Genomic DNA, 25,647 nt, shown 5'->3' on the forward strand with positions numbered 1-25,647 from the left:
GCCCCCCTCAGCCCCGCCCGCCGCGCCGCGGAGCCCCCGGAGCCGCCGCCCCCGGAGCGCGGGGGAGGCTGAGAGGGAGTGACCCCCGGCCCCCTCGCCCCCGGCTGGGACAGCTGAGGGGGGCGCAACATGGCGGAGGCCAGGAGGAGGGGCCCGGCCCCCGCGGCAGGGTGAGTGGGGGGCGCGGGGGGCGCGGGCCGGGGCGGGATGCGGCGGGCGAGGCGCGGCCCCGCCGGGGGTCCCGGGGGCACCGAGCCGCACGAGCTGCCCGGCCGCAGGCCAGCAGCGCTGCCCCTCGGGGCCCTTGAGCTTCCTCTCCCCCAGGGCAGTGCCCGAGCATCACCGCCACGAGCGTCTTGGCATCACTTAAATAACAAACTTGCAGCTGAGCAGGAGCTGTCGTCACCATCCGTCTCCTTGTTTAAAGCACGATGTCCTTGCTGCTCCTCTTAAGTCCAGTTGTCCATGTCAGGCCAGAGTGAGTCAAGATGGCAGCACCATCCAGTTCTTTTGGGTGCTCAGGCTGTAAGCATTGAATGGCTTCTGTTAGCCATGGCCATCCCAGGATTTGGCTGCAACCCTTGTGTGACTCGTGTTAGCCATGCCCCTTCCAGGACTTGGCTGTAACCCTTGTGCCAGTACCTTTAGCCATGAACATCCCAGCTCTTGGTCCTTCGTTGTCACAGCTTGGGCCATCATTGTCACCTTTTGGTCTGTAAGCACTCTGTCCATTCTCATCTATTTGGTATCATAGAATCATGAAGGTTGGAAAACACCTCCAAGATGATCAAGTCCAACTTTACTTGAAGAACTACTTCATCTCTTAAACCAGTGGAAGGTTCTTTGTGACCAACACTGTGTAGCTGTGAAGGAACTACGGGTGAATGTTTTAAGCAGTGCTGAAAATAACCTTGCCATGAGTCCAGTCCTCTTTCCTTCACACATGTAGCATTTAGTTGAAAGCTTTTTGCCAGGAATGAGGTTTCAATCATGTTTCTGCTTGTGTGGAAGAGTCAAGAGCCCACTGCAAGACTGAGCTGTCCAGTTCCCTTTCCCCAAGGATGAAGAAGCTTTCCCATTCTCCAGCCTTGGGAAGGACGAGAGCAGAGGCTCAAGTTTTCCATTGGTGCATGGGAGCGAAATTTAGTTGCTGAATTTGTATCAGGGAACTTGAAACTTGTGAAAGTAATTGTTGATAAATGCTGAAAGTAATTGTTACCAAAGAGAGCATGACCTCTTAGGGTCTCGCTTGAGTGAGTTGTGTAGATGTCTGACTACTCTGCAGCTAGGGAGTGAACATCATCTCTGAATTTCTTAAACCTGTGTCTTTCAAAACACTTCACTTACAGGCCCAGGAATTTTGTGGAATTGCTCACAGAGTACATAAACATGCAGGTCTTTGGGGGAATCAGATCTTGGCTAGCTGCAAAAGTGTGAAGGGAAATAGCTGCGTGTAGGACAGTGACTTGAGAAATCTTGAATTAAACTTCATTGCCAGTGATTGAAATGTTAGTGGACATCAGGAAACACTTGTACAGCGTGAGGACAGTCAAGTGTTGGAGCAGGTTGCTCAGAGGTGTGCAGTCTGTGCTGGTGTCTCTGGTTTCTTCGTTCTCACTGCCTTGACATGCTCCTTTTACCTGTAGAGTTACTTGGTGCTCCATGCAGAAAAAGAGAATATTGCCTTTTTTCTTCCCAAGCTTGTCACTTACCCACGGACGAATAACAAATTTATCATCTGGTCAATATCATCTTCATTGGCCTTGGGAAAAATCATTTCTCTCTCCATTGGCTAATTATTCCCTGGGTGCCTCCATCAGTTACTGCTCCACGTGTCCCTGCAGGTTATGGAAAGCTTCCCGTGCTGTTGACATTGACAATGTTCTCTGCTCCTGCTGAAGCAGAGGACTTCAGTAAAAGTTAGGAATGATCCAGGAAAGTGGTGTTGCCCTAGGCAAGTAAATTAGGAAAGAGGAAACACAACTTGCCTTGTGAGGCATCGTCCCAAAGCTGCTTTTGCCACAAGATGTTCTTGAGGAATGTGGGGAGAAGTGAAGCCTGGGCTGCTCCAAAGGCTGGTGGAGCCTGTGAGGAGTGAGGTTAGCAAACTGTAAATCCAGCACACAGAGATCTCCTAATAATTAATGAGGTCATGGAAGACCTGCATATCCCAGTTCTCTTCCCCACAGTGGCCCAGTTCCCATTCTACAGGAGGTCACGGTTTTAGATTCTTCCAAGTCTTGTGCCTAAGGCATAACAAGCATTTCTTGTAAAAATTATTTTCCTTTGTGTGGAGAAAATAAAGAGTGATTTAATGATTTCTTCAGACAGGAGCTTAGCAGTTGGTGGTGTTTTCAGAATTGTTCTTTTCAGTATTAGAATCTCTGCAATTATTCCAGAAGCACATACACTGAAACTGGCATGTTGCAAATCCCATGGATAAGCAGTCACCATCTTTTAACTTAATCCACGAATGAGCAACAAACTAAAGAGGTAAAATTTTTGCCAGTCTAAGACAGACAGAAGTTTATCTAATTTGATTTTTAATAGTTTTTGGTAAAGTTTTATGGCTAAATTGTTTTAAAGCAGGTTAATTTCTGCTCTGAATCAAACTGTTGTGTATGCTAAGGAAAACATTTACTACTTAAGATCAATATTAACTTGAAAGATATCTGCTCGTATGTTTCTTATGTAGTTTATAAAAATATTTTTGGCAATTCCACTTCAATTTGTGTATAATACCATTGTTTTGAACAGTTAATTGTTTTGACTGGAATGTTCATTTATTTACAACAGTTGTTGATAACCCCTTGGACCAGGCAAGACAGTTTGGGCTGTACTGAAATTTGACACTTGGACTGTTGGAAATTAATGTGGTGTGAACAGGCAAACACTTGGGTGTCCACATTAATAAAACAGATGTTTGCAAAAGATTTTTAATTTTGCATGATTGTAATTAAAAATTGAAGGAGATCATCTTATTTAGAAAGTTTTGTTGCCGAATTACTCCAGAATGGTAGAAAGATGATGAAAATGTTTCTCTGCCAAGGCTTGTGCCCCTCTCAAAGGATGTTTTAATGTCATAATCTTTGAATTCTCTTTCCAAAAATGAGCATAATGGATCCCAGGCATTTAGGTTAAGACTTTTCACATTGTGTAAAATCCAGAAATTAAAGTCAGCTCTTTGTGCCCAATCCGAGGCCTTTTGCATCTTTAGTATTGTGGAATTTAATTCTGAAATCATTCACAATGTTCTTGAAGTGGTTATCTCAACTCTTCTCTCATTAGGGGTTGGAACTGGATGATCTTTAGGGTCCCTTCCAACCCAAACCATCCTGTGATTCTATGACTGATGACTTGTACCCCATCATTCCTTCCAGAATGCCTTTCCCTAGTCTTATAGGAAGTTTTCTCTCACAAACTCCAAGGTTTTCTGTCAATGCTGACTCAGTTCAGATGATTTCCATCATCCATTCCATGAGTGTGGTAAAGGTCTAAGAGCTCTTGGACCTCACTTGTGCTGTTGCTTGTAACACTTGTTCTCTGGGATCCTCTGAACTCTTCAAAAGAAGGTTTCTGCAGCAGAGAATGTTTCATTGAGGACATGTCAGCAGGATTGGGGTGCTTGCAGTGTCCATCCTCTTAGCCTGTGTTCTGCCTGTAGTGCCATTCTCTCTTCCTCTGGAAGTGCTCCTCAGAAATTCCAAGGGAAATAAAAAGTTTAAGAGACCTTAACTTGCTTTACCAAACTGATATCTATCCAAAAATTATGTGATGTATCTGTTCTTTTCTGCAAATACTGATTGAAGAATGATGGTAATGTATTTAATTTCAGTTACTGCGTTTTCTACTGTTTTAGATAAATTTGTTTAAGAATAGCTGGAAGTATTATAGGGGTTACCTCTCCATTAGATTGTTTTAAAGTGTGTTGTGTCTAATGCCTTTGAATTTTTTAGTAAAAAAAGTGTGATGACCAATTGTCATAACCAAAGTTTAATACATCAGATTTTTGGTGACAAAGCCAAGACTTTAATTCTACATTTGGTCCTTTTCCCTTTTGATAGCTGGTCCACAGTCCCAGGGCAGGATAAATTGCTGCTGCCAGAATTCTTTAATTTCCTTTGGAAAGAGAGGAAATCTGAATCATTAGCCTAATAAACTAATGTTTAGTTGTCTAAATTTAGGTGAGAAGAACTCGAAGCAGAATTAGCACAACTATACAGAGTTATTCCCACAGGAGGCATTTTGGAGTACTTCCTTTTTTTATTAATATATTTTTAATAACTTATTTGTGTATTTCTGCAAGTCTTGATATTTCTTAAAAGACTTGAAAATACATGAAAAGATTTCATCTGCATTGAAATTCATCTTTATATGGTGCTGTTTGCTCAGAAAGCTTTATGAAGTACGGTTAATGCAGGCTGTTAACAGGATTTTCTTGTGTTTAATCATGGAAAAGGCAAAAAGGAAGCCAGAGTTAGGAAGGTGCTTTGAAGAATGAAGTGGATATTTTGTCTCTTTAAGGACAGAAATACTGAAATAGAATTGGATGTACATCCAGGCTCTCCCATTTGCACCATCAATTGCTGCTGGCACTGAACTCTTAGGAGAAGGGAGAGGACTTGCAGTACCTGATGGAGCTGAGCCCAGGCACCAGAGTGGGGCTGGGAACACAAACCAGGTTGGGCAGGAGATGATCCTGCTGGATTTGTCAAGCAAAAAGCGCTACAGTTGTAAATTTCCCCAATTTGTTCACAAAACCACCTTGTGGGTTTCTTAATTGAGGACAGATTGTAATGACGAGCAGAGAACTTCAGGTTCAAACAGTTCACTCTCTTTAAAAATTAATTTACAGTGGGTGGGGTTTATTTTTTTATCCTATTAGTAATATAGCTAGTAGCAACTAATTACTAACATAGTTAATCATCTTTCTGGAAGAGACATTGAGTGGAGAGATCTTCCTGAGATTCTAGTGCTGCTGCTCCACCCTGAATTGTCACCCTTGGCACTTCTTGGTTGTATTCCATGGACTGGTTTTCCCTAAAGGACACAGTGATGCCTCTCTCTTGATGAGCTGTTCTGCCTCTGAGCTAAATGGAATTAAGGGAATTCCATGCTTTGCAGAACATAATCTTCTCACTAGCCATACTTTTGAAAGCTTTGGCCAAAAGCACACATTTGTGATCTGGACAGTGCTGGCCTGCTTGTGGAATAAGCTAAAATATGTAACTGAACAGAAACACCTGGTTTGGAGTAAGTAACTGCTGAGCATCACAGCATAAACATACATATTGTGACACAGACCCTGCTGTGATATTGGGCATTTTTATATCCTTGTAATTTCCATTTAGTTGTCCTGCCTTATGCTGTGAGAAACTGGAATTATTTTTATTTCAGCTCATTTACAGCCTCAGTGTAACCAAAATCCCAGCCTTAGTGGTTGTTTGTGTCTTACCAGCAGCAGAGAAACTCAGCACAGAGCCAGGGGTGAGGTTTTGAGGGAAGAAGTTCTTTGTTTGGAAACAAAGTCTTTCTTGTGGATGTCTTGGTTTGTTTGCTTGCTGTGTGTGGTTTGTGTTTGTTTCTTAATTGAAAAGCCCAAAGCACATCAAAATCTGGTGTCTTTGCAAAGACCATTGCAAGGAAATTTGTTGTGAATAACAAATATTAGGGAGAAATTCTTCCCTTTGAGGGTAGTGAATCCCTGGCACAGGTTGTCCAGAGAAGCTGTGGCTGTCCCCATCCCTGGAAGTGTCCAAGGTCAGGTTGGACAGGGCTTGGAGCAGCCTGGGACAGTGGGAGGTGTCTCTGCCCATGGCAGGGTTTGGAACAAAATGATCTTTAAGGTCCCTTCCAACCCAAAGCAGTCTGGGATCCTGTGATTGCCAGGTGAAACCATCACATGTGGAGCTGCTTCTTTCTCAAATCCATGATTTTGTGTGTGAATGGGAGAAGGGCTTGGATCCTCCTGTGGTTTTTGTAGGTATAGATTAAACCCACCAATATTCCAGAAAAAATAAGGCTCTCTGCAACTTCTGTGTGTTTGACAAGTTCATTTTGGCCCTATACTTGTTGGTAACAGTATTCAGGTTCTGTGTGTGTTCTGGGTAGGTGTGGAAACCATAAAGTTTGTTTGGAATTGGCCTGTGAATATTCCAAAAGCTCAGGAATATCAGAAAAACCTGGTGACAGAAAGGGATGATAAAATTTCATGCTGAACTGCTCCCTGTGATTTCTGGTGAATAATCCAGAATTCTCAAAACACAGAAATGAAAGGGGAGCAGCACATGCCTAAATCTTCTGTCCTGACACTTAAAATTTGAAGATGTGTAAGTGAGATGCAAGGTAAAACTGTATTTCTTGAACAGAATGTAGGGAGCCACAAACAGCTGGGAAATGCCTGCTTTTTTACATTTGGGATTTGCCTTTAAAAACTCCCACCACTGTATTACCTAAATCTTCTGTCCTGACTCTTATAAATTGAATATGTGTGAGATGGAAGGTAAAACTGTATTTCTTGAACAGAATGTAGGGAGCCACAAGCAGCTGGGAGACGCCTGCTTTTTTACATTTGGGATTTGCCTTTAAAAACTCCCATCACCATCTCCACTGCATTACCCTCAGCCTAGATTAAGAACAATCTTTTCAAGTGTTCAGCATGGCTCAGGGAAGCCTCAGAGCCACCCACCCTGCCGAGTTCCCTCTGTCGCTGTCCCCAGAGGGACTCGGAGCCTGTCCCCGGGCAGGGGGGGCGCTGTCCCTGCGCTGTCGCTGCGGTGCCGGGGGTCCCGGAGCCGGCTAGGGGGGGCTCTGCCGGCCCGGCCGCGCTCGGCTCTATGGCTGTGACCCCGGCAGGTTCTCTTCCTGCCGCAGCCTTTCCTTTCCTGTGGCAGGTATGTGCAGCAGCCTGGCTCTTTGTTACCCCGTCTCTTCCCTCCCCAGGTGCTCGGAAGGTACAAATCCTTAGGGCTGGCCGTGGTTCGGGGGGGAAGCGGCTCCGGCAGGACCCGCTGGGGAATTCCGTGTGTGCCGCGGAGTTTAGCGGTGCCAGAGGAGCAGCGCGCTTGGCTGCTCCCTACCTGCCATCCCTCTCTGCCATCCCTGCCTCCCATCCCTGCCTGGCACCTCTGCCTCCATCCCTGCCTCCATCCCTGCCTCCATCCCTGCCTCCATCCCTTCCTGCCTCCCATCCCTCTCTGCCATCCCTGCCTCCATCCCTCCCTGGCATCCCTCTCTGCCATCCCTCCCTGGCATCCCTGCCAGGGCCCTGCCACGTGGAAAAGGTCAGGGAATGCTTCCTGAGCTCCCCCCACCTGCCTCAAGAACAGCGATTGAAATTTCAATTCCTTTTTTTATTATTTTTTTTCGGTTTCAAACGGTGTCTTGTCAGTTGAATGAATTCTGGAGTGGGGGTTATGCTGTGCATAGAGGGACAAGGAAACTACAGGCAAACTGAGAATCATTTCTGGCTATTTTTAATTGCAGTTCTCTTAACATCTGCTTCCTTTCCACAGTTTGCTTATGGGTATATTAAAATCTAGGATCAAACTTCAGAAGCTTACTAGAAAGACATTCTGTGTGTGTAAAGTAGATACACTGTTTTGTTTATTTCTTAATGGAATTCTCTGTTTTGCATACAAAGCAATACTGTAGCCATAGGCAGCTTCTCTCTTTATATTGCACCAAAATAATCTATGAATTGTTTGATTTATGGATGACATGGCTATGTTGAACATCATGAAGGTATGGATCAGCTTTATAGTTATTTCAAATTAGCATGTTGTATTGAAGTGTAAATGTGTGTCCTTCTGTCCTGCACTCCCAGCAAAGGCAGGTTGGTGCTGAGGCTGTGACACTGCTCCCTCAGTCTCATGTACATCTATTAAAAAACCAGTGACATATCTGGTGGAATTTTATTTTGTTTATAAAAGCAATGCTGTCTTTTTTTTATACAGCACTTACTTTTAAACAAGTCACATTGCTTTCAGAAATACCTCATTGTTTTGTCACCATTTCTGTATTCTTGTTTGATTTCATTCATTCATTTATTTGTTTTTTACAGCCTGAGTAGGCAGAGCACGACTTTGTGTGTAGTCCTAGCTAATGAGGCAGTCACTAAAAAAGGCATAGCCTAAAACATTGAATTTCACTGATACCAAACTCAAACTGTTGTGTATTAAACTCTTATGGAGTTACATGATTAAAGCCACTAAGAATTATTATTCTCTGGCAAATATTTGCTGAGATGATTTAATGAAGGTGGTTTAGAATATTGTATTATTGAGTTTTGTTTTACAACTGCCAGTGTGTTTTGAGGACTGAGTTGAAGAGTTGAAGCCTCAGTGTTTAAACAGAAAACTCTTTTCCTGAGACTTTCCTTTTGTAGTTATCAGAGACTTAATGCAGGGTGTTGAGGTACCTTTCTCCTTAGATCTGGCAAAATGATCCAGAGGAAATGCCATCAGTTCCAGGTTTGCCCCTCAAGTACTTTTGCTCCACTTCTCACTAAATCTTAAAAAATCTGAGTGGAAGAAAGAAAAGGAATTACCAGTGATGAAAGGAGGAAGCATCAGGACTGGAGGGAGGGAATTGCCTTGCAGAATTGTAATAGAATAATGTAGAAATAGTAAGTTGGGCATTATTGTTCACATTTCTGTGTGATACAAGACTATAATCCAGTTAAAAGCTAATGTACATGATTTATTAAAGTGATACATTTTTGTAACTGGTGATACACAAAATTTCCTTCTGAGATGGCATTAAACCAGACAGTAGTGACATTGGGGAAGGGACTAGAAGTGTATAACTGAGAGAATACCCCACATTAATGCTGAAAAAAAACCCTCTAATTTCAGGGACAGTCCAGTTATAGACTTATAGAATGAGTAATTTGTTGGAAATATATATATATATATTTATGTGTGTGTAGATACATGTGTGTACACACACACAATGATCCCAACACTTTCCCTGTTTTTCTCCCTTTAAATTTACACCATGTGGGAGTTCTGATGCTGTTCACAGTCAGAAACTAGATGGTGGCTTAGATAAGGCTGCTGATATTGTCAGATGCTGGAGTTCCTAAAGGCATAGCCTAAAACATTGAATTTTATAAATTTATAGGTTTATAAATAGGTTTATAAATATTTCCAGGGAAAGCTTTTGACCACAGTCACAGATCTTCCTCTGTACCCAAAAACCTTTTGAAAGAATAAGATATCCAAGATGATCTCTTCTTTGCATATCCTCACAACATAATGAGTGAAGAAACAAAACAGGGTTGGTTTTTTCCCTAGGATGACCTTGTGTTTGGGAAGTGTCTTGGGTTCTTTCCAGGGAGATTGTAAATGCTTTCCAGCTTCTCCATAATGTTTCTGGGAGTCCCTCATGCTCTGCAGGTGGCCCCTTGTGCTGACTTGCCTGTTAGTGTTTCTTTGAATGAAACAGTGAGATAGATCCACGCTGCAAAATGTATCCCTTGGTAATACAAGCATTCCAGGGGGTGTCAGCTGATGGCAAAAGATTTGTTACCACCAGAAGAGGAGAAGAAGTACCTAGGGTTTGGGTGTCTAAGGCAGCCAGGGTTGTGTAGAACCTGGAATATTTTGCCCCAGGTACTTTGGGTCTCAAAAGAGTTAAAGAACGACTTTGATACAAATCTACCCTGAGAAAAGGATGAGCTCAACTGAAAATTCCCTTCATCCTACCATCAAATTCTGTTGTGACATTTTTGGAGAGGGTAGAGAATTCCTGACAGGAAGCAAAAAAGGATCAAAAAAGGGTCAGTGTAGAGTCAAGGACCTGGGCTATTGTTTTTGCCTCCAAAAACTTTATGCTCTGATATTGTTATCAAATGGCATCAAGTTCCTTTCCATGTTCTTCTCTAAAAGCAGCCCACCCCTGCTGTCCCTGTCCTTAGCAGCTTGTATACCCAGTATTTATGGGGATTACTTTTACACCTGTGTAAACTTAGTTGACTGTTTATGGGCTTCTAGATCAACATTCAACTTCCATCTTCCAGACACTCCTGAGATCATTACAGCAGGAGCAGAGCTCAGGCCTTGCAGACCTTCCAGGGAGGTGTTTCCTTACTCTTTCCCTGTAGATAACTTCATGGAGAAGACTTGAATCAGCCTTGTGGAACTGTATCCTTTTTTTTGTTTTATTTTGGTTCTCTTTTGCTTTTCCAGCCTCAAGTGTCTGCTCAGAGAATCTAGAAAGTTCTGGTGCAGTATCCAACTGACTTGATGCCATGCTGGACATGTCCTCACTATTCCATGTGTCCAGTTAAGCTGAAGGAGCTACCTTGTCTTTGCAGACCTGCAGGTGATATTGGAAAGGGACATTTTGCCATCAAATGACCTCTGGGACAGTCTGTTGTCATCCTTTCCTAGAGCTGCCTGCTACCAAACTGATAGCTCCCATCACAGTCCAGAGAAATACTGGATTTATCAACTAAATGACTTGAGTTAAATGAAATTAGGGCTCATCCCTTTGCTATGAAATCCCATTACTTTCCCTAAGATGGCTTAAGAATTGCAGTGTGAGCAGGATCTAGCAGGAAAGAAGTGTAGAGCTGGCAAGGCAGAGAAAGGAGAGAGGGCTTAAATGAATTACTGTTATCTCTTGGGCAGAAAAGAAGGCTGCTAATGAGTTGGACATTCTGAAGGAAACTTTAATTATCCTTCTCCAGGCACCATCCAAGCATGCCAACAACTTCCAACATCTGCCAGAGGATGTTTAATGCAGACAGATGTTGTGCAGCACTCAGCATCTGGGTCTTCTGTGCTTACACTCACACTGACACTCTCTGTGTTGGGAAGTTAAACATTGCATTTCCCTGTTCCTGGAAAGGGGAAAATTCCCTCTAAGAGAGGTGAAACCCTTGGGCCTGTGCAGCCTGTGGCAGTGGGAGCTGCCCAAGCTCCTGGTTTTTATTTATGTTCAGAGGGAATGAAGGCTGATGGAGTATCAGGGCAGAATCTATGGCCTTGACCTGGTACTGGTATCCCAGGTAGTAGAGAAAATTGACATTCTCTTTCCTCTCTCCTCTGGGAAGCAACACTATTTCTAAATTTTCCTCGTGTGCCTTTTCTATGTATTCTGAACTCATTAGGGTTAGTGTGGCTTCTCAGTGATGTAACAGTCTTAATTCATAAAAATTTGCTTGAGGCAAAGAAGGAAGGCGGAGGAGGAATTGTGATCCTTCAGCTTGGTTTTGATCAGATACTTTTTAGCAAAGTACATGGCAGCTGACCAAGACAATGACACAGTGCTTTCCTTTTTTACAGTTTGAAGATAAATCTGATGCGGTATTTGATATTACAGAAAAATGTAAGTATTTCTATTTATTCTCTAATGTCATAGTTTCACAAAGCCTTTCTTGGAAGTGTCATTGCTGCTGAACAAGACTCTCTTGCCCTCATCCCAGCCCTTCCTGCTCATTCCCTCCTGCATTGCCTTCTGCACGAGTGCTACAAGTGAGGTGAACGGAAATTAATATTTTTTCTTTCTTTGGTTAGTTTTACTCAGTTCAGCTTCTGCTTCAGATTGGTGAGGGTGACTGAACCGTTCCTATGTCAGCAATGTTTTCACAGTTATGTTGGCATGAAAAGGCTGAGAATATTCAAGGAATTACAGCATCAGCCAGATTAGGACATTCACACTTCTCCTTTGTTACACATGAAATTGGTCAATTTTCTGACAGTTCACTGGGATTTTTTTCTCCCTAGGTGGTGAAATTCTGGATGCAGAGATGTCTGAGGACGCTGAGCACAACTTAGCACCTGCCCTGGACAGCTTGTCGTACGGAGTACCGAACCGAGCAGGACCTGAGAATTCACTGCAGGGTGATGATCATGATTATTTTCTGAACTCTGGGGATCTTGCAGGCATACCTGTTGTTGGGAGTGACAACGAAGATGATCAGAATTTCACTGCAAAAGACACTCTTTCTTCAGCAATTCATGATGAAGATCATCTGGAAGAGGGCAAGAGAGTTCCAGATCATGAACTGGACAGTGAAAAAGAAATTCAGGTTCAGAATGCAATCCAGAAGGATCTCATTTTCCCCCTTTGAGCAGGGCCCCGTATTTAAATCACTTCGAAAAGATTTTAGCAGAACACGAGATAATGGCAAAGAGACTTTTTCAGCAAAGGACAAGAAGAGAGAAGGACATTTTCAAGAACGTGGAAAACGGTTGGAAAAAATCCCTAAAGATATGGATTCTAGATTGAAAAGCAGTTTTCTTGACAAAGCAGGTAACTGTTGCCATCATAGACCTGGCTGCCCAGCAAAGAGGAAGAAAGAATTAGAGAGAAATCAGCAGTAGGGCTAATTATTAAAAACACCACCTTGTTGAAGAGAACACGCAGAGCTGTGTGTAGGGGTGCATTTTATGAAGAATCCTGAAATCCAATGAACTCTGTCTTAGGAGGAGGATTTGCAAAGGGCTTGGCAGTGTCAGGGAGGTCTCATCCTCCGCGGCTTGTTATAGAGCCTCAACATAACCTTTGTTGTTGTGGTTTCCTAAACCAAGCTGGGTGACAATTCAAGCTTCCTTTTGGTTTTTCTCACTGTTTTTTATAGACCATGGAGCTTCTTAAAAGAAAAGGTGATGAAGTTTAGGTTAAGTTGATAGCCGGTAAAGATTTTTTGAGCAAAGCACCAATTCTTCACTAATCCCGAGGCATTTAAAGCAGTGTGGATTTGATAGTATCAGGGAAAGGTTTGCTAGAAAGGAGTTAGTGTCTGCAGGAACTAAGCCAGAACATAGCTTGAAATCTGCTTTTCCTGGGAGACTGCTCCCCTTCTTCCTCAAATACTTGTGTCTTGGACTTCATCCAGCCAACATGGAAAGAAGCAAAGATGCCTAAAATCCTTTTCTCATTTGACAGTGTCCATAATCTTGCTGCCCACACAGTTATTTTTGTCTTCCCAAGCTCTGAAAGTTACAGCAGAGCAGTGAATGAAGGAGTTAAGAATAACCAAGCAGGAACACATGGTTTAATCTTATTCAGCAGAGGGAGGGTGAGCCAGCACGTGAGGGACTCCTGGCTGCTTGTACACATTCACAGCTCTTAGTTCTGAGATTTAAACTTTAAATGTTCAGCAACAGCATCTTCAAATCAGTGCTTCCAGGTGGCACCAATGATAAAGAAGCAATAAAGATATCTTTTAAAATAAAGTTACAGATGTATCTCTACTTGTAACTTCAGTTTGAAGTCAAGGGAAGAATGTTTCTGTACATAAGATGTATTCCAGAAAGTTGTAAGCACCTACAGTTAAAAGATCAGGTAAAGTAGTCAGTAGTTGAAACCAGAATGATAAATGCTCATGGTAGCATCCAGTATCTAGGCAAATCCAAAGGTTTTAAGTGATATATTCTAAAAAAGCAGAAGATGCTGTTTCCTAAGAAGAGGGGAAAAGGCAAAAGAACAGAACAGCAAAGAAAAAGCTGGAAGATGTTGCTCTGAAAAGTATTTTCTGTTTTAAATGTCAAAACGGGGGAGTTCAGAACCTGCTGAGGTGTGGAAAATTCTGAATGAAGAATTTGCATCGGAAGTTTGCAACTATTTTGCTGGAATGGGAAAATAATGATTCAGTAGAATAATTAAAAAAGAGTCAATTCTCTTTAGGGATTACCACCTTACCTACAGGGAGGAGAAAGGGAGTAGTTTAATAGTGGTGAGGTGCTGTCAGACACTGGGGTTGGGGAGCAGGATGAGACTCTGATAGTTTTAAAGGAAATGCATTGGAACCTGTATTCATTTCTATTTAATGTATATGTTTTCCTCAGTTCATAATCAAGTAGAAGAAACATTACGGACGCAGTTAGCGACACAAACTCCAGAAACTAACTTCAGGGTAAGCTATAGATCTTTCAACCACTTTTGCAAGTGCAGCAATATGCTGGAATAATTCAAAATACGTATTTTGTATTTGAGTGTAAATTTGAGTGTTAAGGAAACTGATCTTCTGACTCTTAGACATCTTTGCTACTTAAACAGTACATATAATTTTGTAAAATTTTCCTGAGCCTCTCTTTGGATTGAGGAATCTTTTGGTAGCCGCTTTCCTGTTCAGCATAGTTGGAGTGACCGGTGAGCCGAACCTACAGCTGGATGCATCCACCTGACCTGCTGCTTTTTTTCCACATGAGCCAGGGAACAGCTGTATCCACAGGAGACACTCCCAAACAACCAACTTACAGAGCTGGGTGTTTTCTGCTTTGGCCAGAGGAGTGGAAAGCATTGGGGGTGGGATGAGAGAGGGGGCTGCAGGGAGGTTGAGGCAGCAGCTGCTGCCCAGCATTTCTCCCACCTTGGCAGGACCCAAATCTCTTGGTCTGCAACACAAACTCCCCTTGGCAGCAGCCCAACTCCTCATGGCAGATGCAGGAGGGTGAATTCTTTTTCATATTATTGTTTCAGGAGTCTAGCTACCTATTTTCTAGTAAGGAATCTATTGGACAAGAGCTGGGGAATTCCTTTGCACCAAATATTAGAATTAAGAAGGAGCCTTTGGATGACGAATATGCTAAAGCTATGGCCCCACAGCAGGGACTATTAGACAAAATTAAAGATGAGCCTGGTAATTCTGAGGTAAGTTTCCCATTGCATTTCTCATTTTGGTCTGACAGCTGACCGCTTAAGCTGAACAAAAATTCAGCCATTTATTTGGTTTGTTGACCGAAATTTAACTTGAAGAACATAGTTTAGAAGGATTTTTCTCTCTTACACTACTATAAAAAAATTACCCATCCCCCTCAACTTTTTGATGTCTTGTTACCTTGTCTCTGAAAATGTTTTTCTTTTCCGTTAGAAACAAAGCCAAATGCTCTAAAACTTCTGTAACTAAATCTGTAGCAACATAGACACTTTATCTAACTAGGAAATAAACTGTAAATCACATTTTGTTAAATAACTTATGAGAGCTCACAATTAGAGATATGAATTAAAGCAGCTATTGCTGCTGCTTCCTTCTTAAAAGCTGCCTTTGCAAGCACAGTGGTTTGTTCTTGTTTTAAATTAGCACTTAAAGGACTTAGCAAAATATTTAAATACTTACACATCAGTGAAGTCAATTTAAGTATGTGTTTAAGTGACTTTCTCATTCAAGACTGACACTTTTTGTGATGATACAGGTAAAACTCAGTAATTGCAATCTGGAGAAGGTCTGACCTGTGGATTGAGCAGTGCTGGGGCCAGGGTTGCTGAGCTCCAGCCAATCTCTGTGCCTCTGGTTTGCTGTGTGACACCAGGGAACGAGCTGTGCTGCAACTCCTGGCTCCTCACTGCTCATATCTGGGTTACATGTCAGATTTTATATGTTAAAGGTGTGCAAAACTTCCCAAAATGGTGCATCCCTTTGCACCAACATGTGAGTGTTGGTGTTCCTGTGCAGGTGTTAGTTTTTAGCATCAGTCTTTGTCCTTCTGCTGAACCTCCTCTGCTCTCTGGGCCTGTCTTCCCAGCACTTTTTCTTCTTTTCCCATAATACTCTCAATTTAAAAAGTAAAATATTTGCAACTTCAGATTTTACTGTCCTTCTGATTTGTTCAGTCTCTGTGGGATTGTTTGGGTTTATTTTTCCATGAACCTGTAGAATGTCAAACCACGTGTAGATTAGTTAAATCTGTCTCTTCTTTTGTCCTCCCAAGATGGCATCTGCTGTGTGGATTTGTGTGGAATGCAAGGCGAGATGTCTGTGGTTATCAAAGATCATATTAATAAGTAAAAATGAAGACTTGAAGAATTTAAATGTCAAATATCGTATGGTTCAAAAAATTCCTTCCTGGAGTAAAATCCTGTGATTATCAACTCTGCCTGATACTGGAAAAGTAGGAGAACTGAGTTCATTTTGTTTTGCTTTAGATTGGAATTACTATGGGGGGGGATTTTATGGATTTTTTTTTTTAATATTTCCTGAAAGATAAGAGCATTTCTTGCTGGAACCAATAGTTGGAGCTGAAGGTTTTTGGCTTTCAGCACTCACTGTTAAGCTGCTGTGAAACTGCTTGATCATGCACAGTTGATGTCAGGATTTGCCTCCATTTCTTTTCCTATTCTTGACTAATGATACAATTACAGTTAAAATGCTTAAAAACTGTATGTCTGCAAATGATTAATTTTTAAATAATAATAATAATAAAAATGGTGCTTTAGAATCTCATCACAGCATGCCCATACCCAGCTCTGAGCTTCTCAACCTGAGATTTGATTGTTTCAGTCTGACGGTTCACATGGTCAAGGAATACCACTGCCTGTCTCCTGGGAGACATGTTGAGAAATAATTTGCTTGTCTAGTATAGAAACTTCCAGTTTTCCCACAGGAGTGAGGGGAGTGCTCAGTTTGAGCACGTGCTCATTGGAGGTTGTTGTGGGATTTTGGGAGCTGGCAGAAGCTGGGGGAGCATCTCACTGCCACTGGGAAGGGAGAGCTTCCTTTTGCTTAGTGATTCTGAATTGGTTTCCCTGGCAGCCAGGCAGCAACTGTGAATTTAGCTCAGTCATAACATGACATCATGCCTCACTACTCCCAAACGACTGGAAGTAGGCTAAATCTTATCATCTCTGTAGTTCCAAGAGATTATGTTATTCAGCCTGTTAAGATTTACATGTGGAGTGTTCCAAGCTGCTTTCTGGCTCAGATTTCTGGGGAGAGCAGGGGCAGGAAGCGTGCTGGCAGTGTGAATAGCTGCTGGGGACTCAGCCAGTCATTTATAGCATGTCAGCTATTCCAGCAGCAGCTGTCCAGGGATTTTCTCATCCTGTACCAAATGTGAGGTGATTCCCTTCATGCTGGAGCTGGAACTGTGATGGTCCAGCCTTGTTCTGCTGCAAAGCTTCACCTTAGGCTGCTCCAAGGTCCTAACTCCTGGTTAAAACAGAACTCTCCCCTACAAGGTACCAGCTCTATTTCATTGCTATCCTCCTTTATGTGAAGATAAAACTTTTTTCCCAGAACAGGGGCAAAAGCACTTCCAGCTGAGAAGTTGGAAGGGAAAGCAGAGATTTCCTTAAGCTTTGGTTGAATTCTGAGGTGTCTTGGAGTGCAGCTGGAGAGGGGGATGCACCAGGCAGCCCCATCTGTCCATTTGTGCCCCCTCAGGTGTGGTTTGCTGTGGAGCTCTGAGCAGGAGCTGTGTGTGGTGCTCACTTGTCACCCAGCCTTTGGAGCAGGCTTAGGACACCCGCTCTTCCCTGAGGTTCAATGCAGCATTGTGAAAGAATGGAATCATGTAACCTGTTATTACATGTGTGTATTTGTTCTCCTTTTCCTTTCCCTTTGTTTTAGGAGTACGGCCAACAGCCAAAATCTCAGGAAGGGGAGCTGAAAATCAGTGCTGTATTTTCAGTCAGTGGCAATCCTCTTGGTAAGGAATAGGCAAGACTAATTTCATGTAAATCTGTAAAATGTGTCACCTTTGCAAATAGTCTTGCAGGTCACTCTGCATTTCGTTCGCTGTGTCTGATCCCAGTAGGAATGAAGAACTAGTTTGGTTTAGAGAGAATGAAATTGAGATTATAAAATAATTGTGGTTTTGAGGCATAGGAAAATTGAATGTAAAATGTATAGGAGAACTGAATGTGTTAAACAGTCTTAAGCTGAAGGAGGGCTGGTTTATATTAGATCTTAGAAAACAATTGTTCCCCTGTGAAAGTAGAGAGACCCTGGCATAGGTTGCCCAGAGCAGCTGTGGCTGCCCCTGGATCCCTGGAAGTGTCCAAGGCCAGGTTGGACATTGGGGCTTGGAGCAACTTGGGATAGTGGAAGATGTCCCTGCTCCTGCCAGGGGGTGGAATGGGATGATCTTTAAAGTCCTTTCCCATCTAGACTATTCTATGATTCCATGAAAGGGATGTTAAAAGTGCGTTCTCTATCTTCAGAGTAATTATAAAAATCTGCTATGCAGAAAACCAGCACAGGGCGTGTATTTGTGGAGAGTTCATCTGCTGTTTGATTCTCCTCTAGACCCTGACAACCCAAATAAAGCCATGAGCCTTGTGCCTGCCCCTGCACGCCAGTGAGTTCTTTGTAATGGATCTGTAACACTTACTCTGTGTTTTCTCTCTGTGGTTTTTTTTTTTTTAGTTCCACAGCTGTCATCAGGTTTCCAGCCTGCTGTGGCATCCTCTGGCATGAGTAAAATGCTACCCTCAGTTCCAAGCACAGCTGTTCGGGTTTCCTGTTCTGGCTGTAAAAAAATCCTGCAGAAGGGGCAAACTGCCTACCAGAGGAAAGGCTCAACCCAGCTCTTCTGCTCCACACTGTGCCTCACTGGATACACCATTCCAGCTTCTCGCCCACCAGCTTCTACCAAGAAAACCTGCTCAAGCTGCTCAAAGTAGGACAGTGCTTTCATTTGTTCTACTAATAATTGATATTCAAGCAGATAATGAAAGGCTTCAGTTCTGTTCTTTTGCCCCTCGCTGTGTTGGTAGTGCTGCTCCTCTTATGCTTCCCTTCAAAAATTGGTGGCTGATGCTGTTCTTTGTTAATTGGTCTGTCTGCTTGCAGTTCCATTTCCTTAATTGGGTTTTACACACACATAGATTTAAAAGCCTCTGTGGTGCAGAATGCATCTTCTCTTTTTTTATTTAAATGAGCCAAATATGAAAAACTGTGTTTCAAAAGGTCCAGCATCTGCCTGCCATTTCAAAATGTCATTGCACTCTCAAAATTACTAACAAGAGTACATTTTCAAAAAGTATTTTATGCATTATTTCTTCTAAAGAAAACCAGATTTATGAATCCCTAAAATGAAGTAAAACATGGGTGAATTAATGTATTCAAGGTTTCAATTAAATGGATCCATCCTCTCCTGGAGAATGTTTAGTCTCCAGAATAAGCAAGAATAGCAAGTTGACATGAAAACCACATTAATCCTTTATCTCTGTGTTTGTTTTTCTTTTTCCACAGAGAAATTCTAAATCCAAAGGATGTAATCACTGCCCAGTTTGACAACACAGACTTCAGTAAGGATTTCTGCAGCCAGTCTTGTCTGTCCACATATGAACTGAAAAGGAAACCCATCGTCACTATCCACACCAACAGCATTTCCAGCAAGTGCAGCATGTGCCAGAAGAATGCTGTGGTAATTTCCATTTTCCTTGTTTAAATTTCTTTAGCTCAGCACAACTTTTGCTGTCTCAGAGATGACCACAGAAATTCTTCCTGTCCTTGCTGTATATTCCTTTTCTTGCAGATCAGGCACGAGGTGAATTACCAGAACGTGGTGCACAAGCTCTGCAGCGACGCCTGTTTCTCCCAGTTCCGCTCGGCCAACAACCTGACCATGAACTGCTGTGAATATTGTGGGGGATACTGCTACAGTGGCTCTGGCCAGTGTCACGTCCTGCAGATAGAGGGACAGTCCAAAAAATTCTGCAGTTCCATATGTGTGACAGGTTACAAGCAGGTACATGTGATGGGAAAAGGGGGGAATGGATTCCCACTGCCAGAGGGCAGGCTTAGATGGACATTGGGAAGAAATTTCAGGCTTAGATGGACTTTGAGAAGAAATTCTTCTCTATGAGGGTGGGGAGGTCCTGGCACAGGCTGCCCTGAGAAACTGTGGCTGCTCCATCCCTGGAAGTGTCCAAGGCCAGGTTGGACAGGGCTTGGAGCAACCTGGGATAGTGAAAATTGTCCCTGGCCATGGCAGGGAGTGGAACAGGATGAGCTTTAAGGTCCCTTCCAACCCAAAACATTCTGGGATTCCATGATTCTGTATTTGGACAAAATACTAAAAATAGAATCCATCTAATCTTTTACTACATTTTAGGTGTTTTAAGAAACTCCCAATTTACTGGTTGATTATTTCAGTTACTGTATTGGTTTAAGGTAACTGCTTTTGTCATTTCAAGAAAAACAGAATCATTAAGGTTGGAAAAGCCCTCCAAGATCATCAAGTCCATCGTTCAACAAAATACCCAATGCCCACTAAACCATATCACAAAGTGTCACAGGTCAAAGTGGGTTTTGAACACTTCCAGGGATGATATTTTGCTGCTTAATCTTTGCCCAAATGTGTTGCTCTGTTTTGTTCTCACCACTGGACCAGCTACCAAACAACTCCAGTGTGGGAGAAGACACTATGGGACTCCCTAGCAGCAACCTCCTGTTGCTGTTTTTAGCCTTGAGATGCTCCTTAAAGAGTATTCTTTATTAAATTGTAGCCTTTGAATTAAGTGGAAAGGAAAAGTAATAATTAGTTGATAATTATGATTTTAACTTTTAAACTTATCATATTTATTTTTTATTATTGAAGACCTGAGCATTTAAGAGAACCTTAATTTATTATAATAGCTCACTTATTTTTGAATTATTTATTCTAATGCAATTACTTTAGGAAAAATTGCCCTCTGATAAAATAATGGAACTTCATTTTATGACTTGACTGCTGTGCCATTATCCAGGCCACTTAGGTCAAGAAAGGCCTAATGAATTGAAAAAAAAAATTATGGTAAATGTATTTCATCCAGAAAATTGCCTTCAGAATTAGTTGTCCTCTGAAACAAATCTGGACATAAAATTAAATAAGCTGGAAACATTTTCCTGCTGCTTTTTTATCACACATCAAAACCCCATATGTGATAATTCTCTTGAAAATACAGTATGTTCAAAGCTTATAAGGTTAAGTCAAATCTATTTTTAATTGATTTTTAAACAGTATTCAGCTCAATTGTCAGGTACATTCTGATAGTTTCTGGAGGTTTGTGGGTGTTTTAAAATCCCTAAAAGCTTGTATTCTGTTCTGTCCTGTGAAGAGCTGGAATAGCTGGTGATAGAACAAAGTGCATTTTTAAGGCTGTCATATTAAAATAATCTGGTGCATTAATTCTCAAAGTTTTTTCCAAACTTAAAGACCTTAAAAAAATCTTAAACACAGAAAATGTGTCTATGAAAATCAGGCTTTTTCCTGTGTCTCTCTTCAAAAGAAGTTTGTAGACCACACACTGAAAGCTGTGATTATTACTAGGTTAAGGATCTCTTTCCCATTTTGCTATCAAACATCATCAGGGGACCTGCTTCTCCCTGTTCCTTGTTTCCTCATCTCTTCAGTGGGAATATTGTTTATCTCCACAGCTGATACATTAAAAACCATAAGCAAAATGTCAATCCCCTCAGCAAGATGTTGGAAGTTGTCTGATACAAGGTGCTGATCTGTGCTAGTACCCAGACAGCCTGGTACTGGTTAAAGTGGCCTGGGAAGGTGCTCAAACCACAGCTCAGATCAATGAATCTGCACCATAAATAACACAGCTATGAAACAAGCTCTGTTTCAAGCACACCAGCACATTTTATAAATATTTTATATATTAGTGACCATTTCCAGCTTAATAAAAAAATGCCAAGTTTCAAATGAATAAGCGATTTCCCTGTTTCCACAGAAGTCAGCTAAAATTACACCCTGCACACTGTGTAAATCTCTGAGATCTTCAGCTGAGATGGTGGAGGGCACAAATAACTTGGGGAAGACAGAACTGTTTTGTTCTGTTAACTGTTTGTCAGCATACAGAGTAAAAATGGTCACTTCTTCAGGTAAGCTTATCCTTTTACTCCAATGGAAACTTAATTTCCTGTGGCTTATGTCCCAACTTTATTTGTCTTGAAAGTTAAGGCTGATATTCTTTTTTAGGGAGGGTGGAAAGTGGTTTTTTAAATGCTGAGATGGGAATGAAAGGACATTCTATTGTAGATAAATGTAGCAGTGACAGTACAGCTATTTCAGTTTTGGTTTTAGGGAACTCCACATGATAACCAATCTTAAATCTATTTTATTTTTGGTCTTGCAAGTGCAGCTGATGGGTTTTCCAGCTAGAGAAACCTCTTGTGTGGACATGTGCCATCCCACTGCTGGGTCTCTCCTGGCCCTTGTTCCCTGGGGTGATCAGCTTTATTACCTCTGCCCAATGTTGCATGGAGCTAGGCAAACATTTTCAGCTATTTTTCATGTGGAAATAGAAAAATGCTTACTGACATCCTAGGGATACTGGGAGATTAATTAAATTTCTGGCAAGCAACAGGCACAGCAGCTGCAGTGTCTGCTTCTGAATCTGTGGAAACATCATCGTGGGCTTCTGTCTGTGCCTTGGCTCATCACTCAGACTCTGTTTTTGTATGCACGGTGCAAAATTAGCTGCAATACAACTTGATGTTGCATAAATCACTTTTTCTTCTCTGTTTCACCCTCAGGTGTTCAAGTTCAGTGCAACAGCTGTAAAACCTCAGCAAACCCTCAGTATCACTTGGCTATGTCAGATGGGAGCATACGAAATTTTTGCAGCTACAATTGTGTAGTAGCTTTTCAGGTGTGACATCTAGGATTTCTTTTTAGCTGAATTAACAGAATGCTAAATTGATGGTGGAAATACCCAGGTGTAAGATGTAACCCTGTAAAGTAAAGCCTATTTATTTTGCTTTCCCACAGAATCTGTTCAACAAACCTACAGGACTGAACTCCTCGGTGGTGCCCCTGTCTCAGGGCCAGGTCATTGTGAGCATCTCCTCGGGGACAGTCTCAGCCACTGGCACCACCTCAACTGTGTCCCCCAGCTCCATGAGCAGCCCAGCTGCAGCAGGGCTCCAGAGGTTGGCTGCCCAGTGCCAGCAGGTCACCTTTACCCGTTCTGTTGTGAAAATCAAGTGTCAGCACTGTAACAGATCATTTGCCACCAAACCAGAACTGCTTGACTACAAGGTAATAAAGATCAGGGCTTTCAAAGGTCTTTTTTCACAACAGAAACTCAAAAAATTGTAGTTTATGTGCCTTGGTCTGTCAGTACTGCTTTGTTGCTTGCACAGAACTGCTATGAAGGGTTTTGAAACTGATTTGGTTTAACCAATGTCAAATTAATACTGATACTATCTCTATGGTCTTAAAACCAGAAAAAAAAGGACTCCAAAAAAAACCCCAAACCAAACAATTGCCTGTCTAAATAAACACATCCCTGTCTCTTGTACCTTTTAATCCAAGGACAAAGACCATTGGTGAGGGCTTTCTGCAAGAAATTTTGCTTTATTATAAAGCTAAATGGGGAGAATCATCTGCCAGTGCTCTGTTGCTGATTTCTAAGGGTATAAATACTCTTCTGCGTTTCTATTAACAATTTAAATGTATTATCTGGGATGTGACTCATTCAAACACTGAAACCAAAACATTCTGGCTGTGTTGCAGGGTAAAATGTTCCAGTTCTGTGGGAAGACCTGCTGTGATGAATATAAGAAGAAGGGCAATATGATGGCTTTGTGTGAATACTGCAGGTTTGAGAAAATTATCAAGGAGACAGTGAGAGTCTCAGGCGTAGATAAAACATTCTGTAGTGAAGGTAAGAAAGGGCAAAACCCTGCCTCAGAGAAATCAAGTCACACGTGTTTTGCCTAAAAATTATCAGTAATACTAAAAGAAATCTAATATTTTTAAGTTAGGAGTCTGTTTTTTAGGTTTAGGAACACAGAACTCTGTTCACACTGTACATTTTAATGGTATGTTTCAATGAATTATTACAGACATCACTTAGTACAGGAATTAGGGGTGCTGAGGGATTATCATATTGGTATTAAAGAATATTTTTGCTGTTTTCTTTTAGTTTGTAAACTGCTCTATAAGCATGACTTGTCCAAGCGCTGGGGAAACCACTGTAAAATGTGCAGTTACTGTTTACAAACCTCCCCCAAACTGGTCCAGAATCGCTTTGGGGGGAAAACAGAGGAATTTTGCTCAGAGGAGTGCATGTCTAAATTCACTGTTTTGTTTTACCAGGTAAGCTATATTCTCACATCCTCTAGGTTTTCATACCTATACCCCTTGTTGGTGTTTCCAAATGTGTTCAATTTCTCCCTCACTCTGTTTTCCTAGATGGCAAAGTGTGATGGTTGTAAGAGACAAGGTAAACTCAATGAGTCCATAAAATGGCAAGGGGAGATGAAGCATTTTTGCAATCTGCTTTGTATTCTGTTGTTCTGTAAACAGCAAGGTGCTCCTGACCCTCCACTCCCAAACAACACAGGTAAAGCAGCCTGGGGATGGTGTTGCCTTTTGATGTGTGGGGTTGTGAGATGGATATTTATCTGCAAATTCACTTCAGTGAACTCTTTAAGATCTGTCTTCTCCTGGGGAGCTTTTCTGTTGCTGTTGAGTGGGCTCTGGTTTAGATCACTCTTACTTGAGACCATTTCAAACTTCTGTAGGTGTGAAATGCAATTGCTTTGTGTACCAAACAAATTTTAAAGATGAAGCAAAAGCACTTGCTTTCAGTCACTTTCATGAAACAAAAACCTGTTTCATTGGGGTAAAATCTACTGATATTTAGTGCAGACATGCTAAATATCTAGCTTGTCTTCATAACACCTAGAAGATATGGTAGAATGTTAATATTCTTTTAACAATCAAGTGGTGAAATTAGTGGACTTACTGGTTTTATATACAGACTCCTATATATGTACTTAAACCAGCCACTTCTGTGCACTCCACAGGCATATGAAGACTTCCCATTTCTGTGTCATTAAGTGTTTATTCTTGGGAATTATCAATCCCAAGGTGTACAAGTGCTGTAGCTGTTTCCTTGAGCAGGTGGAATGGGAATGAGGGTAGGAATGAAGCCCACAGGAACAGGAACTACCAGTTTCTGTAGAGACACAAAGAGATGAAAAGCCCTCAAAGACAGGAAGAGAAAGGGAAACAAAAGGAATATCACTGATCCTAAAGAGGGGCATAATTTCCCACTGAGTGGCTGCAAGAGTAGGATACCCAAAACCAATAAAATATGAACTGGCAGTTTTTAGGCCATGGTGCACATTGTTTCAATTCGGTGCAATCTGCTGTTTTCGTTGGTGGGAGCTCTTTTCCCTTCTTGCTTGATTTGCTTGTGGAACTAGCTCCTGTTTAAACTGAAATGCTGCAACTTGCCACCTACATCCCCTTCTCACACAGCAGCCTCTTTCATCTGGAGACAGATCTGTAGGGTTTGTGTTGTTTCAGAAATGCTTTTTTTCTCAATTATCTTACCTGCTTATTCTCATTTTCTTCTGTCCACTGTGTCCAGCAAACCTTTCCATGGCACCAGCCTCCTCCTCAGGCCCTCCTTCTTTAAGAAAGGACTCAACCCCTGTCATAGCAAACGTGGTGTCCCTTGCAAGCACCCCAGCTGCCCAGCCTACTGTTAACTCCAACAATGTTTTACAGGGTAAGGCAGCTGAATACCATGCCTGTACTTTTACATCTCTATTCCTGAACATTTATATTTGCTCAGGGATTTTACTGAGAACAACGGCCACTTCTTCATTATGCTTCACATCACTGCAGATGATTGCTTTTGTCCTTCCTTTATCTAGGGATAAATAATGACTTAAATTTATGTACATACATCAGGGAATGAGTTTTAATTGGAATTCTTTTTTTTTTTGACCTTGGCAGAATATGGATTATTGTTCTTGATGATAAGTAGACATGTTATTTTATGGTTTTTTTTCCTTCACAGGTGCAGTCCCTACTGTGACAGCAAAAACAATAGGAGATGTAAGTTTTACAAGAGACTTTTTTCAGTTTTCAGACTGTATCAATAACAAGTAAAGTATCCAAGAATTTGGCACTATCATTTCATAACTAATTTTTGATGAGGATTTAAAATTCATCCAGC

General features: G+C 41.8%; 1 protein-coding gene across 6 annotated transcripts in view; it reads left to right on the top strand.

Annotated features, from left to right (window-relative positions):
- Positions 1-72: 72 nt before the first annotated feature.
- Positions 73-25,647, top strand: part of ZMYM4 (zinc finger MYM-type containing 4) — a 36,883-nt gene continuing 11,308 nt past the window's right edge. Inside the window, exons 1-17 of one of the 6 annotated variants that reach the window (XM_030964381.1) lie at positions 73-170; positions 11,292-11,334; positions 11,733-12,261; positions 13,800-13,867; positions 14,434-14,604; positions 17,300-17,378; positions 18,098-18,350; positions 18,926-19,100; positions 19,212-19,424; positions 21,400-21,550; positions 22,205-22,320; positions 22,440-22,709; positions 23,187-23,337; positions 23,599-23,771; positions 23,868-24,018; positions 25,054-25,194; positions 25,489-25,526. In XM_030964381.1, coding sequence (XP_030820241.1) covers positions 11,922-12,261; positions 13,800-13,867; positions 14,434-14,604; positions 17,300-17,378; positions 18,098-18,350; positions 18,926-19,100; positions 19,212-19,424; positions 21,400-21,550; positions 22,205-22,320; positions 22,440-22,709; positions 23,187-23,337; positions 23,599-23,771; positions 23,868-24,018; positions 25,054-25,194; positions 25,489-25,526 — 2,490 coding nt within the window. In that variant the 5' untranslated portion in view covers positions 73-170; positions 11,292-11,334; positions 11,733-11,921. Of the gene's footprint in view, positions 171-11,291; positions 11,335-11,732; positions 12,262-13,799; positions 13,868-14,433; positions 14,605-17,299; positions 17,379-18,097; positions 18,351-18,925; positions 19,101-19,211; positions 19,425-21,399; positions 21,551-22,204; positions 22,321-22,439; positions 22,710-23,186; positions 23,338-23,598; positions 23,772-23,867; positions 24,019-25,053; positions 25,195-25,488; positions 25,527-25,647 lie in introns of those variants that run through there. The other 5 variants (XM_030964385.1, XM_030964382.1, XM_030964386.1 and 2 more) reach the window with 5 other exon arrangements.

This window comes from Camarhynchus parvulus, chromosome 23 (assembly GCF_901933205.1).
Source record: "Camarhynchus parvulus chromosome 23, STF_HiC, whole genome shotgun sequence".
NCBI lineage: Eukaryota > Metazoa > Chordata > Aves > Passeriformes > Thraupidae > Camarhynchus > Camarhynchus parvulus.